Genomic DNA, 18,107 nt, shown 5'->3' on the forward strand with positions numbered 1-18,107 from the left:
TATTAAATAGTTATTAACTATTTAATAGCTATTGTACCTGGTTAAAATAAATACAAAGTTGCCTGTAAAATAAATATTAATCCTAAAATAGCTACAATATAATTATTATTTATATTGTAGCTATATTAGGGTTTATTTTACAGGTAAGTATTTAGCTTTAAATAGGAATAATTTATTTAATAAGAGTTAATTTATTTCGTTAGATTTAAATTATATTTAACTTAGGGGGGTGTTAGGGTTATGGTTAGACTTAGCTTTAGGGGTTAATACATTTATTAGAGTAGCGGTGAGGTCCGGTCGGCAGATTAGGGGTTAATACTTGAAGTTAGCTGTCGGCGATGTTAGGGAGGGCAGATTAGGGGTTAATACTATTTATTATAGGGTTATTGAGGCGGGAGTGAGGCGGGTTAGGGGTTAATAACTTTATTATAGTAGCGGTGAGGTCCGGTTGGCAGATTAGGGGTTAATAATTGTAGGTAGCTGGCGGCGACGTTGTGGGGGGCAGATTAGGGGTTAATAAATATAATATAGGGGTATACCCCTAGGCAGATTAGGGGTACTTAGGGATAATGTAGGTTGCGGTGATGTATGAAGCGGCAGATTAGGGGTTAAAAAAATATGCAGGTGTCAGCGATAGCGGGGGAGGCAGATTAGGGGTTAATAAGTGTAAGGTTAGGGGTGTTATGTTAGGGTGTTAGGTGCAGACTTAGGAAGTGTTTCCCCATAGGAAACAATGGGGCTGCGTTAGGAGCTGAACGCTGCTTTTTTGCAGGTGTTAGGTTTTTTTTCAGCTCAAAATGCCCCATTGTTTTCTATGGGGGAATCGTGCATGAGCACGTTTTTTAAGCTGGCCGCGTCCGTAAGCACCGCTGGTATTGAGAGTTGCAATGGCGGTAAATATCCTCTACGCTCCCTTTTTGGAGCCTAACGCAGCCCTTCTGTGAACTCTAAATACCAGCGGTATTTAAAAGGTGCGGGAGAAAAAAAGCAAGCGTAGCTAATGCACCCCTTTGGCCGCAGAACTCTAAATCTAGCCGAATGTTTCTTTCAGCAGGGTCAGTTGATTTCCTGATAAGTTTTTATTTTGCTTGTTTATGCGCGTATAGTTTTTTTCTAGGTATTAGCAGGGTTTCCCTGCCCTTTTCTGCCTTTTAGTGGTAGTTTACTGGTATTCCATCTAAATTTCTACTTTTGTAGAAATCTGGTGCATGTTCTTCTTATTCTAACATAGTATGTTATACCATTAGGTATTATTTTTATTCTGTGTGTCTCCCATCTATATGATATTGTTTCTATTATTATAGTTGAAGATGGGGATATATTTTGCATATTCTTAGATGTTGCTTTATATTTCAATGGGGGCTTGACAAGTGTTCCTTTATCTTTATGAGGTGATCACAATGTCTCTTGGTATGTGTAATTCTTAATTTTCTTATGAATTTATCCTTATGTAGGATGATTTTAATTTAGTGACGTTGGGTAACTATTGGCATCTTTTTGGTGGTTTATTTCTCTCTTAGTGAGATGATTTCCAACAATGTCTGTATTCTGATTCTTGGAATAGAAGGGTAGTCCCCTTTTTAGTCCTCATGTGTCTCTCTTTCTTTTCAGGAGTTTTGTCCAGGCATGTTTTTTCAGGAGGGGTTATGGATTTCATGCTTCTGACTCGTAAGCCGGTATCTCGCAAGATTTCCATAAGGTATAGTGTATATACCTTTTCTATGCGCGAGTCCAGGGATCGCTTCTAGGCCTTTTTGGCTAGTATCAAGTGTAGTATCTGTTCTTATCAATTTAATATCTGATGTGTCCCCTATCTGGAGACCATATATTAGATATATTTCTGGAACAGAGAGATGGAAGAAGAGTTTGTTCTGTCTACTTCTCGCATTGGCCTGGTATTGCAGTTACTCCTGGAGCTGTATATCCATCTCTACATCTCCTGGCAGGCTTGCCAGATGTTCTCTCTTTTAGTCAGGTCTTGGTCAGAATCAGGCCTGTGTTTTATAACAAGATTAAGGTTCATGGAGGAGCTACAGGATTAAAGTTCTGCAGCAGGCTCAGTTTGAGTCTTTGCACTCTGTTGATATTAGTCGTTATCTTGGAAAGTTTTTCTTGTCCTCAGTATTTATTCTGCTTGCAGAGTTTCCGAGTTTTCATCTCTGCAGTCCCTTATCTTAGTCTCCATGCAGATAAGGAGGTAATTCGTTCTAAGTTGGAATTTTTTCCCAAAGTATCAGGAATTTGTTGCTCCTTCATTTGTCCTGATCCTTTTTCTCAGAATGAACTTCTGTTGCATAACCTGGTCATTGCGCGGTTTCTAAGTTGTTACCTTCTAGCAACTAAGATTTTCGACAATATTCTGCCCTGTTCGTAGTTTTTTCTCGTAAGCGTAAGGTTCAGAAGGTCATTTTTACTACTCTTTCTCTCTGGTTGAGAAGTGTTATCCGGTTAGCTTATGAGACAGCTGGACAACAGCCTCCTGAGAGAATTGCAGTTCATTACACTAGGGTTGTCTCCTCTTCCTGGGCTTTCAAAAATGAAGCTTCTGTGGAGCAAATCTGCAAGGCGGCCACTTGGTCCACATTGCATACCTTTTCTAAATTCTACAAATTTGATACTTTTGCCTTAGCTGAGACTTTCTTTGGGAGGAAAGTTCTTCAAACAGTGGTGCCTTCTGTTTAGGTCTGCCTGTCTTGTTCTACCTCCCTTTTTCATTCTGTGTCCTCTAGCTTGGGTATTGGTTCCCACTAGTAATTTGAAATTGTGGACTCTCCATGCCTTAGGAAAGAAAACAAAATTTATGCTTACCTGATAAATTTCTTTCTTTCCGGGCATGGAGAGTCCATGACCCGCCCTTATTCATTTAAGACAGCAATTTTTTAGTATAAACCTCAGGCACCTCTATACCCTTGTGTTTCTTCTTTTTTCATTTTCCTTCCTGAATGACTGAGGATTATGGGTAAGGGAAGTGACACTTAACAGCTCTGCTGGGTGCTCTTTGCCTCCTCCTGCTGGCCAGGAGTTGAATATCCCACTAGTAATTGGAAATCGTGTACTCTCCATGCCCAGAAAGAAAGAAATTTATCAGGTAAGCATAAATTTTGTTTTTTATGTCGGTTTAGTGCACTTGAGAATATACGTTTGGGTTAGCGCCAAAGTGTGTTTTTCCCACTTTTTTTTCTCTGTTCATTAAAAATGAATATTGCATAAATATGCTTTTACATGTACTTGACATCAAAGGGCTCCAATGCACTTATACATGTCTAAATATGTGTATATGTATTTATATGTGTATATGTCTGTAAATACATATATACACATATAGATACGTATGTATACATCTATAGACACATACATATAGATCTTTAGACTTGTATATGTATGTATCTCTATGTTATTTCTATGTTAAAGCTCTTTGCCTGCTTTTTTTCTCAAAAAAACTGAGATCTCATAACTTTGAGCCCTTATAACTTTTTTGTGCAATATTTTTTTATAATTTTTTATTAGATGGTGTTATTATGAGAGTCTGTTTTGATTTGCAAAACAGTTAACCATAGCTCTGAGGTCGCAGTAATCAATCTAACGTAAATCACAATTGCGCTCACATATTTGCATTTACTTTAAACTTGTAATACGAGCACAATTTAACTTGCGCGCAAGCAAACATGAAAACCTGATATCGCTCTTGCGCAAATGATAGTGCTCCACTTGTAATCTGGCCTTTTATGTTTTATTTCAAACTGATTTTCAAGAGAGTTGGAGGTACATACCCTTACAATATTTCAATTAATTTCCTTTTCCTATAACATCAAAATAATAAGCAATACTTTATTAATAATTTAGACAGTAAATTGTATGTGTTATTTTTTAGGATAGTGTTGTGATTTTTACCATACCAAAATTATGCTACTTATGTTTAATGAGACATGTAGCTAATACTTTTAATGATTCAGATCTTGTGTGCATTTAAAAAAAAAATCCAATTCTGTTATCAAATGTACCTTTCTTTTGGTATCTTTTGTTTTTTTACTCCTTTTGCTCCTTTACATAAGAACTATACTTGGTTGGTAGGCAAGCTTATATTACAACAGTGTTTGAAAGAAATTGGGTTGATCTCACTCCTTTAGAAAAGTTTATCTAATGATTTTTCTACAAAATTCACCATAGATTTTGATGGTAAATTTTGTATTTGTTATTAACCCAAATGTCACATATTATAGTCAAGTGTGCATTCTCTGGAGCCTACTCTCAAGGAAAGGAGCTACTTTTCAACAAAGGATACAATTCAAATAGGTAAATTTGATAATAGAAGAGTATTTGAAGTTATTTTTAAAGGTGTACCCCTATCTTAGTGATAACATTTATTTTGCCTTTCATTTCTCATTAGTATGGAAATATTTATTAATTAGCTGTATCTTTACATACATGAGGAATTGAAAGGATTCACATAAGATTTTCTTTTTCATGATACTTGCTTGGCATTGTTTTGCGTTCCAGTTGCTGAACTACAATACAATCCCTTTATTTTTAGAACGAGCAAGTCATTATAATAAACATTATTGCCATTCTGCCGGTGCTGTTGGATTGAGTCAGGGTGATAACAGGTCAGATGCTTCCGATATGAACCCTAGTTTCTCTTACTGCAGTGAGGAGACCAGGGCATCTGATGAAGGAGGTAACAATCCAAAACGTGTGGTCCTGGAACACCATCACTCGGTTGCTGTGTTAATCTTCACTTATAGCAACTAATAATGTAGTTAATAACTTACTCAGTTGTTCTGTTTTGTAAGATAAAGAAGATTTGTAATAACTCAATAACAGTCACAATTTATTAAGGCACAGCAAGCAACTTACACAAGTAAATCTGTCAAGCAGTAACATTTAAATCAATAAGCAGCAGACAATGACAAGGTGAATTAAGTAAACAATGTTTGCACTGTAATGTGTTAGCTTGGTGCAAAATATTGTTTAACATTAGATGATGGGGATATAAAGTGTTGAATTAAAAAAGACCACACATAGGGGCCGAAAGTGCGGATGGACATGATAGGATGTAGCGTATCATGTCCCCCGCACATCGATAAATGCCGATAGCATACGCTGTTGGCATTTATCTTTATACAAGCAACTCTTGTGAACTGCTTGTACAATGCCGCCCCCTGCAGATTCGCGGCCAATCGGCTGCTAGCAGGGGGTGTAAATCAGCCCGATCGTATGTGATTGGGCGGATTGATGTCTGCAGCCTCAGCGTAGGCAGACAAGTTATGGAGCAGCGGTCTTTAGACTGCTGCTTAATAGGGGCATCAAGCTCCATTCGGAGCTTGATAATTAGGCCCCATAATCCTAAAATGAACTGTGCAACTCATTTAATGGCAGCTGTGATGGGTGTAATATGGAACCTTAGGGAAATATAATCTCTTTTTTGTATCTCTTTTGTGCAGAGAAACGTCCATGGAAATGTGAATTGTTGATTTTTTTTTAACCCTTTGACTTCCTAAAAAGTGTGCAGTTCGCTACAGCTCTCAACAGCAATATGTTTCAGATATGATGCTACATTTTTCAGCTGTTCATTCATGAAAATGGGACTGTCCTGTCTTCCATTAGCTTGTGTTTTTAAAGAAAAAGTGTACTTTGAGGATTTGTAGAGATACAATATTAGCCTGCTGGGGTGCTATATGGGATACGTAGATACATACACTATATTTATAGTCCTCATTTCAGTCAGTCTCTCCTGGGGTGCTATATTTAACTAATGCTTCTCATACATCGATTCATGTGATGTATTTAGGCCCTTTTTTAAGGCCTTTATTAAGTTTGACCAGAGCAGGCAAGTAGAGACTGAATAAACTCATAGAGAGGGCTATAACTATAGCGAGTGGATCTACAGTAAGTATCAGGTAGCCAGCCTGCCATATACAGAACATATAGGACTAAAATCAAGCCAAGACTAAACTGCTGCCAAAGTGCCTTATTCTAGTTTTATTCAGTTTAAGGCAACAAGCAGAGGATTCCTTTAAAAAGTCCACTGTTTAGTTGTTGTTGAGGACTAAGGTTGGAAACTCCTGATCTGCATTAAGTAGATAAGTTTTATTACTTCTTGATGAATTTAACATCTGAAAAATTGTGTGATAAGCATGTTTTTATTAACATAATTAATATTATTATATATATATGTGTGTGTATAAATCTATTATTTATGTATAGAAAAGAAAGGGACACTCAAGTCAAAAGTAAACTTTCATGATTCAGATAGAGCATGACATTTTAACAACTTTCCAATTGACTTCCATTAACAAAATGTGCACAGCCTTTTTATATTTACACTTTTTGTGTCACCATGTGCAAGTATTCACAGAATATATACGTATTTGCATTTTTCATTGGCTGATGGCTGTCACATGATACAGGAGGAGTGAAAATAGATATAACTAAAATTTGTCAAAAAAAAATCTACTTCTCATTTGTATTTCAGACTAAGTCCTATTGCATTGTCTTTTTTGTCACAAATTTGTTAATTATGCAAATCTACTGTATTTACTGGTCCTTTAAATAGAATCATACAGATGAGGCCGTAAGTATTAGTGCCCTTGCATTTTGAAGTATTGGTACCGTTGCATTTTATGAGAGAAACACAACAAAGGATGACTGGAAATTGCCAAAATTCATGTTGACCGGCAACAGTCCTTCTGGGAGAATGTCCTTTGGACAGGTGAAAAAAAGCTTTTTGGCAAATGAAAGCAACTGCATGTTTACAGAAGGAAACAAGAAGCTTTCAAAGAAAAAAACACCATCCCAATCATGAAACATAGAGGAGGCTCAGTGATGTTTTGGGGTTGTTTTGCTGTCTATGTGTGTGTAAATATCTCTATGTTAAAGTCCTTTGCAGGTCTTTTTTTAACACCTGACCTGCAATTTTTTAAAATAATTTTATCAGACAGTGTTATTATGAGTAACTATACGGTGAAATGTATTTTTGATGTGTTTAGTACAATTTTTTTTTAAAGCACTACCCTTTATGCGAGCTCTGAAGTCACGCTAACCCGAAGTGCATTACATTTTATTGCGCTCAAGTAACAGTGTTTACTTTCAACTCGTACTTTGCGTGCTATTTCCGTTGTGCACAAAGAACTGAGAAATACCCCATATCGCCAGAAAACTATCAATGCATTCTGGAGTGAAACGTGCTGCCCAGTGCCAGAAATCTGCATCTCAGTCACAGGTCATGGGTCCTACAGAAAGAAAATGACCCAAAACATACCTCAAAAAGCACCCAAAAATGGATGAGAAGAACACATTGGACCATTCCGAAGTAGCCTTCTATGAGTTTAGATCTGAATCCCATCGAACATCGGTGGAAAGAACTGAAACTCACAGTTGTGAAAAGATACCCATCAAACCTGAGAGAACTGGAGCAGTTTGCTCAAGAAGAGTGGGCCAAAATTCCAGTTGAAAAGTATAGTTTATTATTACATTTAAAATAAAGAAATGGTGGATACCAAATACGTTTGTAAATTTTTACTTAGTTCAGAGAAAATTGTGCATTTTCCTAAAAAAGTAGAAGGGTACCAGTTCTTTTGGCCACATCTGTAACTGCTTATTTGAAACAAATAAGTGATACTAGAGTCATATTTGGATTTACTTATATAAGACTGATGGATAGATACAAGACTTATAATTATATGTATTTGTTTGTAGAATGTTCATTTTCATTTCAGTATTTTAGACACAGTTATCTCACTGTCTAATAATTGGTACGTTAGGTTTTTACCAAAGATCTATTAACCTGTTTATAATGTGATTTGTTTAAGCTATTTTATTCATTAATATATATTTTTTTCATGTTTCTTTACTCATGTACCTAGGACTACAGAATTTGTTGTATCTTAACAAATTAATGATAATAACATACTGTATTTGTAGAGCGGTTTCTGATTAATAATATCAAGGTTTGCCCTGTTACCTTTTTTTTATCTTAAAGGGACATGAAACCCAGCATTTTTCTTTCATGAGTTAGATAGAACAATTTTAAACAACTTTCCAATGTACTTCTATTATCTATGTTGCCTAGTTCTCTTGGTATCCTTTGTTAAAAAGGATACCTAAGTAGACTGCTGATTAGTGGTTGCACATACATGCCTCTTGTAATTAGCTTACCGATGTGTTCAGCTAGCAACTAGTAGTGCATTGCTGCTCCTTCAATAAGAAGAAACATTTATAATAAAGGAAATTGGAAAGTTGTGTAAAAATGTATGTTCTATCTGAATTATAAAAATGGGTTTTCTGTCCCTTTAACATGACATATTCAGAATTATTTTATGTGCACTAATGGTGGGCATGCATAAAAACTATTTGCGATAAGATATGTTCAGTTAAGTAGCATTCCATCACAATTTTTATATTAAATGCCTTGTTTTATGCTTCTTATTAAAGGGACACTGAACCCAAATTTTTTCTGTTGTGTTTCAGATAGAGCATGGCATGTTAAGCAACTTTCTAATTTAATTATATTATCAATTTTTCTTCGTTCTCTTGCTATCTTTATTTGAAAAAGAAGGCATCTAAGATTTTTTTGGTTTAGAACTCTGGACAGCACTTTTTATTGGTGGATGAATTTATCCACCAATCAGCAAGAACAACCCAGGTTGTTCACCAAAAAAATGCCGGCATCTAAACTTACATTCTTGCATTTCAAATAAAGATACCAAGAGATTAAATAAAATTTGATAATAGGAGTAAATTAGAAAGTTGCTTAAAATTTCATGCTCTATCTGAATCACAAAATAAAAAAATCGGGTTCAGTGTCCCTTTAAAGGAATGCAATCATTTTAAAAATAATATTCATCTCTCCAAAAGGACATATAATAAATAGCACGCTGAGTCTGTACAAGTCTAGTATATTATTTTACAGCATTTTGATACTATATATGCTATAAAGAGTTGCTATACCTTTTAACTCTGAGATGGGCAAGCTCTGCCATGTATCTTGCACTGATGTACAGTCTTAGATTAGCACCTGGGAGGTGTTTTAGATTATCTCTGATAAAACAAAAGCCTTTTTTAAACACATTACATAGTAAAATGTTTTGCAGTAGTATGTTGTACCTTTTTATTTTTTTATTTGAGGATTGAGATAAGGCATACATAAAATAAAAACATATGACATGGAATTTTTTACATACAACTCATACTCCTGTATAAGAGGTTCAAAGATATAGTGTATAAGCTAAATGCCTAATGTTTAATTTACCTCCAAATTGTCACATGAAGTCACTTTTGGACCTTGTCAGGATCTATGTAAGATATAGGAGGTAACTTTCAATTATTGAGACCACTCTTGGATCTCAGATGACAAGCCTCATTTTATATTTTAATAAAGATTATAATAATCTTATAGATTTTGTAAATTTTGTACATCTGTCCATATTATTAATGATACTGCTTATACCTGGAGGTCAGATTAAGATATCAAGCTTTAAGTTTAATATTATGCTATTCAGGCAACATTAGAATCTGCAATAAAGATACTTAAAGCTGTAAAAACTATCATATCCACAGAATGATCTTCTATATCTTAAAACTTCATCTAAATGCATTCAATATAAAAAAATAAAATTTTGAGTTTGTGAATAATTTTGGGCACAAACAAGATTAAAAGGGCTTAAGTAGAGGGAGCGCCTGGATCAGTTTTGGGAGAGCAACCATCGGTGGGATTGCAAAGTTTAGGCAAATAAGTAATGTAACAAGGATTACATGTTTAGCAGAAATGAGGTGCAATTTAGAAGCTACTCCTAATAGGTAAGATCTCAGAGTATGCCTTTTTTTTTTTCCTCCCCTTCCTTTGTTTTTGACATTCTTATAGGTCAATACTTTTTACACAAAGAGATTAAGTTTGCCTGTCTGATGCTTAACAATAAAAACTTGATAGGGGTTGAGAGTACTAGGCAGACCCATGTCCCACTATAAAGGTCCCAACAAATATAAGTCTTATGAAACTCAGTTTGATGCTCTGGCTAAGAGGTTTTCTAGCCACTGCGATACCTTTGAATAAATTAAAATCAAGTAGAGAATAGCCCGCCGTCTCGGCCGCTGACGGCAAAAGCATCTCACACAACATTTATGGATTCTTTACATGATGGTACAGCAAAAGGTATTAAGTAAGCCTTCATCAATTCCTAACATGGTAACTACTATTCATATAACAGAGATAAGAAAAAGAGGACCTATTAACAAATATTACATGTTAGTGATTATAACATAACAAGTATAAATAACTATGGGTGAGTACTAACAATAGATTAACCTATAGACAAGATAAATAACCACTGTTTCAGAAAGTTCCTTTAATAGCAGTCATTAGCCCCTTAGAGCTTCATTATGGGCATTAAGGAGAGGGAAAATAATATCCATTTTTGGAAAACATTTTAACTCTGTGGGATTAGTGCCTCTTAATTATTCGGAGTATATAGACAATTCAAGGGGCTGAATCCCTTCTCTCAACCAACTCCAGTGCGGCTGTACTCACTGTGTCTCAAAACTATGTTCAGCAGCCGGGATATCTGCGCATTATTGTGGGTCCTTACATATTGTCTCCTTGAAGCGCATCTCTGTATAAGATAGCTTACGGGAAATGACAGGCTGCCCTGTTTACTCTTTAGAGGGTGTCTCTGAGATAGTGTGGAGGTAACCGCAATTTGTTGTCTTACAACTTCTGGGATAAAGTATGGTTCCCCTGTGACATACCCTTGTGCAAAGATAGTTACGGGTTGCTTGTAAGCTTTGTTGTTCAACACACGCTTTGGGTTTTTGCAGTCGTTGATGTCCCACATCAAGTTATGTGCCTCCCTTATAGTGTTCAGAGACCTGCTCTGACATAAATCAACCCGATGTTCCAACCCACATGGGGCTGCATCAACTGGCTTTCTCTGTTCCTTTACCGGGGCATTAAGATGCAGTAAATCAAAGGTGGTTTGCAAGGTTTCCGTAAAGTAAATCTGATAAGTATGTAGCAAAGCCCGTATCTCCTCCAGTAGGTAATAAGCAGACTCCATATTGATCGTAAATCAGACAGATGTTGCGAGTATTAAAATATGTTACGCTAGCTCTCCCTTGGTGCTTAGCTTTCAGCACTATGTGCTGCTTAACGACAAGGCCCAAGTGCCCCTCCCTTCTCGGGGGGGGGGGTAAAGGAAAGGAATCAACCTTAAAGTGTGCTCCGGGTGCTCAAAGTCGCGTCCATTTCAGTATTTTTAGGCTTATCTGATGTGGGATCCTTAGTGTTTAAAAAATCAGGCTGTGTGACAAATAGATGAGCCATCTGGAATATTATATTAGGAAAAAGTGATGAAAAGACTGAAGCAGAGTGGCATTGTGCGACCTATCATGGCCGCCTCCCGGAAGTCCCCCGTACCTTTTAAGTCTATTTATTTTTAAACAATTCTGTGACTCTTTAATTATTTCTCTATGCTTGTATAGCCCTAGTTTATTCTGCATGTTATATTGTTTTTTTTATAAATAAAGCTAAATGATTAGTTCCTTCATAACCCCCAAAGCACTGTGAAAGTAGCATAAAGCTGTATATAACATGCAGTGCAAATATTGGCCCAGATTACAATTGGAGTACTAATGAAAGTGCAGGCTGCAATATAAATATTGCTGGACCATGCTAAAATTTTCATGCATATTGTTATTACAAGTCCATGGTAAAACAGATTCAACAGAGAAGGCTTATTACACTCATGTATAGACATTTTTAATACAAATTATTATTTTTATATGGAATTTTTTTTTAAATGGTCAAAAGAGGATATGATATAAGACAAGGTGTGGGACTGAGGACAGTGAATGGTTCTACATGTTTTTTATATATATATAAATATATTTGTTTATTATACATGTATATATATGTGTATTTTTGTGCTTATATGTGTAAAAATGTATGTGTACACATACAGTGCCCTCCACTAATATGGCTGTGGAAAATTGTCTTTATTGTTTAAACCTTTTGATCTTTTGTTAAAAAAATACACAAAATACTCTGCTCTCATGGATATCAAACAGTTGCAAACACAACACAGGTTTATAAAAAAAAATTCTTAAATATATTTGGCACAATTATTAGCACCCTTCTTCTTTTATAATGCATGACAAGGTTGGAGAATACATGGCAAGAGATCTGAGACTATTACTCCATACAAAATCTCTCCAGATCCTTCAAATTTTGAGGTTGACGCTTGTGTACTCTCTGCTTCAGTTCACCCCGCAGGTTTTCTATGGGGTTCAAGTCAGGGGACTGGGATGGCCATGGCAGGACCTTGATTTTGTGGTCAGTAAACCATTTTTATGTTGATTTTGATGTGTTTTGGATCATTTTCCTGCTGGAAGATCCAACCACAGCCCATTTTAAGCTTTCTGGCAGAGGCAGTCAGGTGTTCATTTAATATCTATTAAAATTTGATAGAGTCCGAAAAACAGCTCCAAAACATTGAAGAGCCACCACCAAATTTAACCGTGGGCATGAGGTACTTTTCCATATGGCTACCTCTCTGTGTGCGCCAAACCCACCTCTGGTATTTATTGCCGAAAAGCTCTATTTTCTTTTAATCTGACCATAGAACCCAATCCCATTTGAAGTTCCAGTAGTGTCTGGCAAACTGAAGACGCTTAAGTTTGTTTTTGGATGAGAGTAGAGGCTTTTTTCTTGAAACCCTTACAAACAGCTTATGGTGATGTAGGTGATGTCAGATTGTAGTTTTGGAGACTTTCTGACCCAAAGATGCAACTATCTTCTGCAATTCTCCAGCTGTGATCCTTGGAGATATTTTGGCCGTTCGAACCATCCTCTTCACAGTGCGTTAAGACAATATATATATATATATATATATATATATATGTACACGTCCTTTTCCTGGTTGATTCATAACATTTCCAGTTGACTGGAACTTCTTAATTATGAAAGCCACTTCCAATTTTGTAAAGCTCAACAACCTTTTGCTGCACATCAACAGCTATATTCCTTCGTCTTACTGATTGTGATGAATGAGTAAGGGAATTTGGCCTATGTGTTACCTCATATTTATACTCCCTGTGAAACAGGAAGTCATGGTTGAACAATTTCCTGTTTCTAGTCACCCAGCTCAAAATGATAAACAATAAAGACAGTTTTTCACAGCCTTCTTTGTTCATATTTACCAAGGGTGCAATACTAATAGAGGGCACTGTACAAACATATACACACACATATAGACATGTATACACATTGATACATACATACAAATATTTAGAGAGATATACACTTTTGAGGCCTTCCCTGTCAAATACCTTGAAAGATGTAATATTTTTTAAACAAATTTAACGTTTTTGTTTTTTTATAGAAATACTTGAATACATAAGTTCTTCACTTAGAGGAGAAATGTGTGTGTATATATATATATATATATATATATATATGATAAAAAATGCCTTTTTAGGGCTCCTCATAGAAGTCTATGGGGAGAGGAAGTTAGGGGCCGATTCTATAGAATTTGCAGTGGCAGTCCTAATGGAATTCTATGAACAAAGAGACTGTCCCTATGAGTAGGGAGATGTCTCCTATACAAATGAGAGGTCTCTGCTAGGAAATAGAGTGAAGTACAAAGGGGGAATCAGCATGTTTTAAAACCTGAATATTACGTTTACAAATCAAATTATAAACAGTTAAAAAAAACAGTGCACGGTACCTTAAATTTAGAGTAATTGGTGTTCTGAATATTTTGGTGAAAATTTGTTAACTTTTAACTAGAGAGAAGTATAAATTTACCCAGGGATTTGAGGGAAAATTTCATATACGCCTATGAAATGCCCATGTTTAGCCCATTTTACGAAAAAAATAACAATTACATTTTGTATTTTGTACTTATAACTACAATTTTCTTGATATTTTTTTGCACACCCAGTGTACTTAAATTAGGATTTACATTATGCATATTTAATATGATTTATTTCTGTGTAATATACATACACATTTTATGTTTTTGATAAAATACGTATTTGATGAACAATATTATTACAATGCTTATGTTTGTGGGAATTGTTTGATTATTCGTTTTTTATGATTTTTAAATGACAAATTTAATTGTGCACTTTGTAATGTTTGCATATCTTCCCCATACGAAAATGCAGTATACGCCTCTTAGCAAGAAACCCTGTTTTCAAGGTAAAAAGTTGCTTTATAGAATTTCACCAGGGAATTAGAATGGCTGGCAAGCATTCTTATAGAATCTCATCATCCCAGAGAACTTTATAGAATCGCCCCTTAGTGAGGTCGCAATAATATCAGACCTCCAGGAGATAGTGCGCCTGAGTCTTTTGCTTATGCTCTAAATTTTTACTGTCAACTTGTAACACCAGCACTAAACTGTATTGCTCCACTTGTAATCTAGACCATTATGTGTGGTGATACCACATCAATATGTCTATGGTGTATTTATATTTATCTACTACAATCTTTATTATTTATATTCAGCCCCTGGTACTTATCAAAATGCTCAACCCCAAGACCATGGATACATGAATCAGACATCAATGAGATCAATGCTGTCGCCACATGCACAGCCGACTTCACCACGTACGTCACAGTCACCGAGTACGGTAAGAAACTTAGCAATAGTGCACTTACTACCTTAATCACTTTTTTCACATCCTAATTCTATTATAATGTCAGCGAATGTTTATTTAACCCAGTGTTGTTAAACAACTGAGTAACATAAATGCACTGAAATTAAATACATTACAGATTATTTTATTTGTATTATAGACTTAAAGGGATAGTAAAGTCCAAATTAAACTTTCATGATTCAGATAGGGCATGCTATTTTTTGTTTTTTGTTTTTTAATTTTTTATTTGTGTCCAACAAAGGTGTCTCAATACAATTTTACATAGTACAAATTCATGTAAGTATTCAGAGTAGCAAAGATCATATGGTATTTTATTATAACAATCCTTGTTTTTCAATGTACACCTATTGTTGGATTTTTCCATTTCCCCCTTTTTCCCTCTTTTTCCCCCCATGTCCCCCCATCTTCTTCTTTCATTGAATCACTGAATTCTCCCCCTGATAATGGGAGAAGGAAAAACAACCGGGGGAATAAACAAAGCAACAACAAACAAAAACAAACAAACAAAACAAAAAAAAATTTAGGGAGGGATTAAAGAGCTCCAGGTGTCTGCAATAAATTATTGCCATAAGCCAAGTAGTAGCAGTTCTGTATTTCGAAATGGGTATATTATATATTCCGTTTCAGATGGTGATAAGTTCCGGATAAAGATTGACCATTTTCCAAAGAATTTAATAACGTCATTTTCGTCATTTAGATTAGTGTCAATCTGTTCCAGAATACATTGTTTTTTGAGATAGCTTTTGACCTCTTGGATACTGGGGGCTGCCCTACATTTCCATTTTTTAAGGATCAAGTTTCGTGCCGCTAATATGACTAAATTAATGATTTTAGTATTTGCAGATTGGCCTTCCGGTTCTTTTCGAAGAAATACAATATCAAGTGGTAACAGAGTCAGAGGGGAGATCCCCATTGTCCCAAGCCAAAATTGTAATTTCATCCAAAATTGATGGATAATTGGGCATTCCCAGATCATATGTATGAGATTAGCCGCAGGAAACGAACATCTGGGGCAAGAATTAAAGTCCAGACTTCTACATCTAGAGCCCTTCTCAGGAGTGAAAAAGGTCCTAGATAGGAGTTTTATATGAGACTCTCTCCAGGAAGAAGAAAGAGTAGTTCGTGAGACCTCGTCGATTGAAAATTCAATTATTTTACTGTCGTCCAAATTTTGTTGCAAAATTGCTCCCCATTTGGTAGAAATGTTTTCCAGATTAAGATCTCCTTTTAAGGAGCTTAAATCTAGATAAATGGGGGAAATTGAGGTAAGGCCATTTTTAGCTAATGTTAGCCATTTCTCTATGGGTCCCATTGTCCAACTCCAACCGAATTCATCAACGAGGCCCATAGCAAAATGCCTTGCTTGTAGGTAAGCAAAAAATTCTTTATGGGAAAGACCAAACTCCTCTCTTAATGAGCCAAAGGTCTTTATACATTTTCTCTCCAAGTCTAGTAATTGAGAGATGTTGTTTAACCCCAGGGCTTTCCATTTTTGGAATAAGGATGATTGAATTCCTGCTTGAAAGAGAGGGTTACCGGTTAAAGGGATAAACTTGGATACTTTATGCTTTATTTTGAGGAGTTTACAGATTTTCCACCAGGCCTGCAATGGAATAAACATGGTCTTCAATTTTTTTAGCTCACTGGGGAGAGAGGTGACAGTGCAGTGAATAATTGCTGAAGGTGCAAAGGGATTTACTATGCTTTTTTCAAGCTCATTATTCGTGACATAGTCCTTCTCAAATATCCAGTCCATAATTAAGCGAGCCAGGAAAGCATAGTTGTATAGTTTAATGTCTTGCAAGGCCAACCCTGCATATTTTTTAGGAAGAGAGAGTTTAAGGAGGGAAATTCTAGGTTTCTTGTTTTGCCAAATAAATTTCCTCAGCACCATATTATGATGGAGAATGTCTTTTCCCTTAAGAATCACTGGGGTGTTTTGTAACACGTATAATAATTTTGGAAGACATACCATTTTATAAAGAGCAATTCGACCCGAAAGGGAAAGGGGAATACTTTGCCACTTTTTTAAGTCCTCCTTAATTTTATTCAGGACTGGGGGTATATTAAGTTTGTACCACTCTTTAGGGTTGGAGGATATTATAATACCAAGATAAGTGAAGAAATCAGTCACTATTTTAAATGGGATATCCGTGGGGGGGTCCTTTGGTTGCTTGATCCATATAAGCTCAGATTTCGATGTGTTTACTTTGTAGCCTGAGAAGGAACCAAATTGTTTAATAATTGATATTAATTTCGGGATGTTAACACAGGTATCAGAGATGTAAATTAGGATGTCATCAGCGTAGAGTGCAATATTCATCTCTTTCTTACCAATCTTGATACCGTCAAGACATTGTCTAACATATATGGCCAAAGGTTCGATAGAAATGTCGAAGAGAAGGGGGGAAAGGGGACACCCCTGACGAGTTCCTCTCTTGAGATAGATATTAGAAGAGAGTGTGCCATTAACTATCATCCTAGTAGAAGCAGATTTATGAAGATTGTTGACATAACTAAGAAAATTACCAGTTAAGCCAAATTGCTGAAGAGAATGAGAAAGATGATCAAAATGAACTGAGTCAAAGGGCATGCTATTTTAAACAACTTTTAAATTTTCTTTTATCATCAAATTTGCTTTGTTCTCCTGTTATTCTTAGTTGAAAGCTAAACCTAGGTAGCCTCATATGCTAATTTCTAAGGCCGCCACTCATCTAAATACATTTGACAGTTTTTCACAGATAGAGGGTGTTAGTTCATGTGTTTCATATTGATAACACTGTGCTCATGCACGGGAAGTTATTTAAGAGTCAGCACTAATTGCCTGAAATGCAAGTCTGTCAAAAGATCTGCAATAAGGAGGCAGTCAGCAAAATCTTAGATGCAAGGTGATTACAGAGGTAAAAAGTATATTTCTATAACAGTGTTGGTTTTGCAAAACTGGGGAATGGTAAATAAAAGGGATTATCTATCTTTTTAAACATTAACATTTTTGGTGTTTACTATCCCTTTAATTGTTTAGATTTATGAAAATACTCAGTATAATTCTATGTTCCAATCTCAAATAGATTTCCTCTTGCCATGTATTTGTTTAGTAAAATATCTGCAGAATAGTTGAGCTACAATGTATGTATTATTTGGAAAATAATTATAATACCAGTGATTTAAAATATACTTTTATTAATTTTGAAGTTGATACAAATAATGTTGCATTAGGACTTATGAAATTGGAATATAGACAATAGATTCAATAAAATCTGTTTGGGTATTGCTGCCGAAAATTGCTGCAACATCAAAACTAAAAAATTAGGGAATTCACCGCTCATCACATCCACAAGTTGTAACTCAGTATCCATTACAATCAATGGGGCAACATGTATCTGATAACCGTTCATATCTGAGTGTATAGAACAAATTCCACTGCGAAAAAGACCTTCAAAACTAGAATAAAGGAT

The 18,107-nt window shown here is 35.6% G+C and overlaps 1 protein-coding gene and 1 non-coding gene across 2 annotated transcripts in view; both read left to right on the forward strand.

Moving 5' to 3' along the window:
• Positions 1-18,107, forward strand: part of NEBL (nebulette) — a 574,345-nt gene that overhangs the window by 530,825 nt on the left and 25,413 nt on the right. The window contains exon 6 of the mRNA XM_053713962.1: positions 14,501-14,625. Within this exon, the coding sequence (XP_053569937.1) occupies positions 14,501-14,625 (125 nt within the window). The remainder of the gene's footprint in view (positions 1-14,500; positions 14,626-18,107) is intronic.
• LOC128661845 (U2 spliceosomal RNA) lies at positions 1,738-1,929 on the forward strand. The gene has a single exon (XR_008402637.1). It is a non-coding gene; the product is annotated as a U2 spliceosomal RNA (small nuclear RNA).

Source organism: Bombina bombina, chromosome 5, assembly GCF_027579735.1.
Source record: "Bombina bombina isolate aBomBom1 chromosome 5, aBomBom1.pri, whole genome shotgun sequence".
NCBI lineage: Eukaryota > Metazoa > Chordata > Amphibia > Anura > Bombinatoridae > Bombina > Bombina bombina.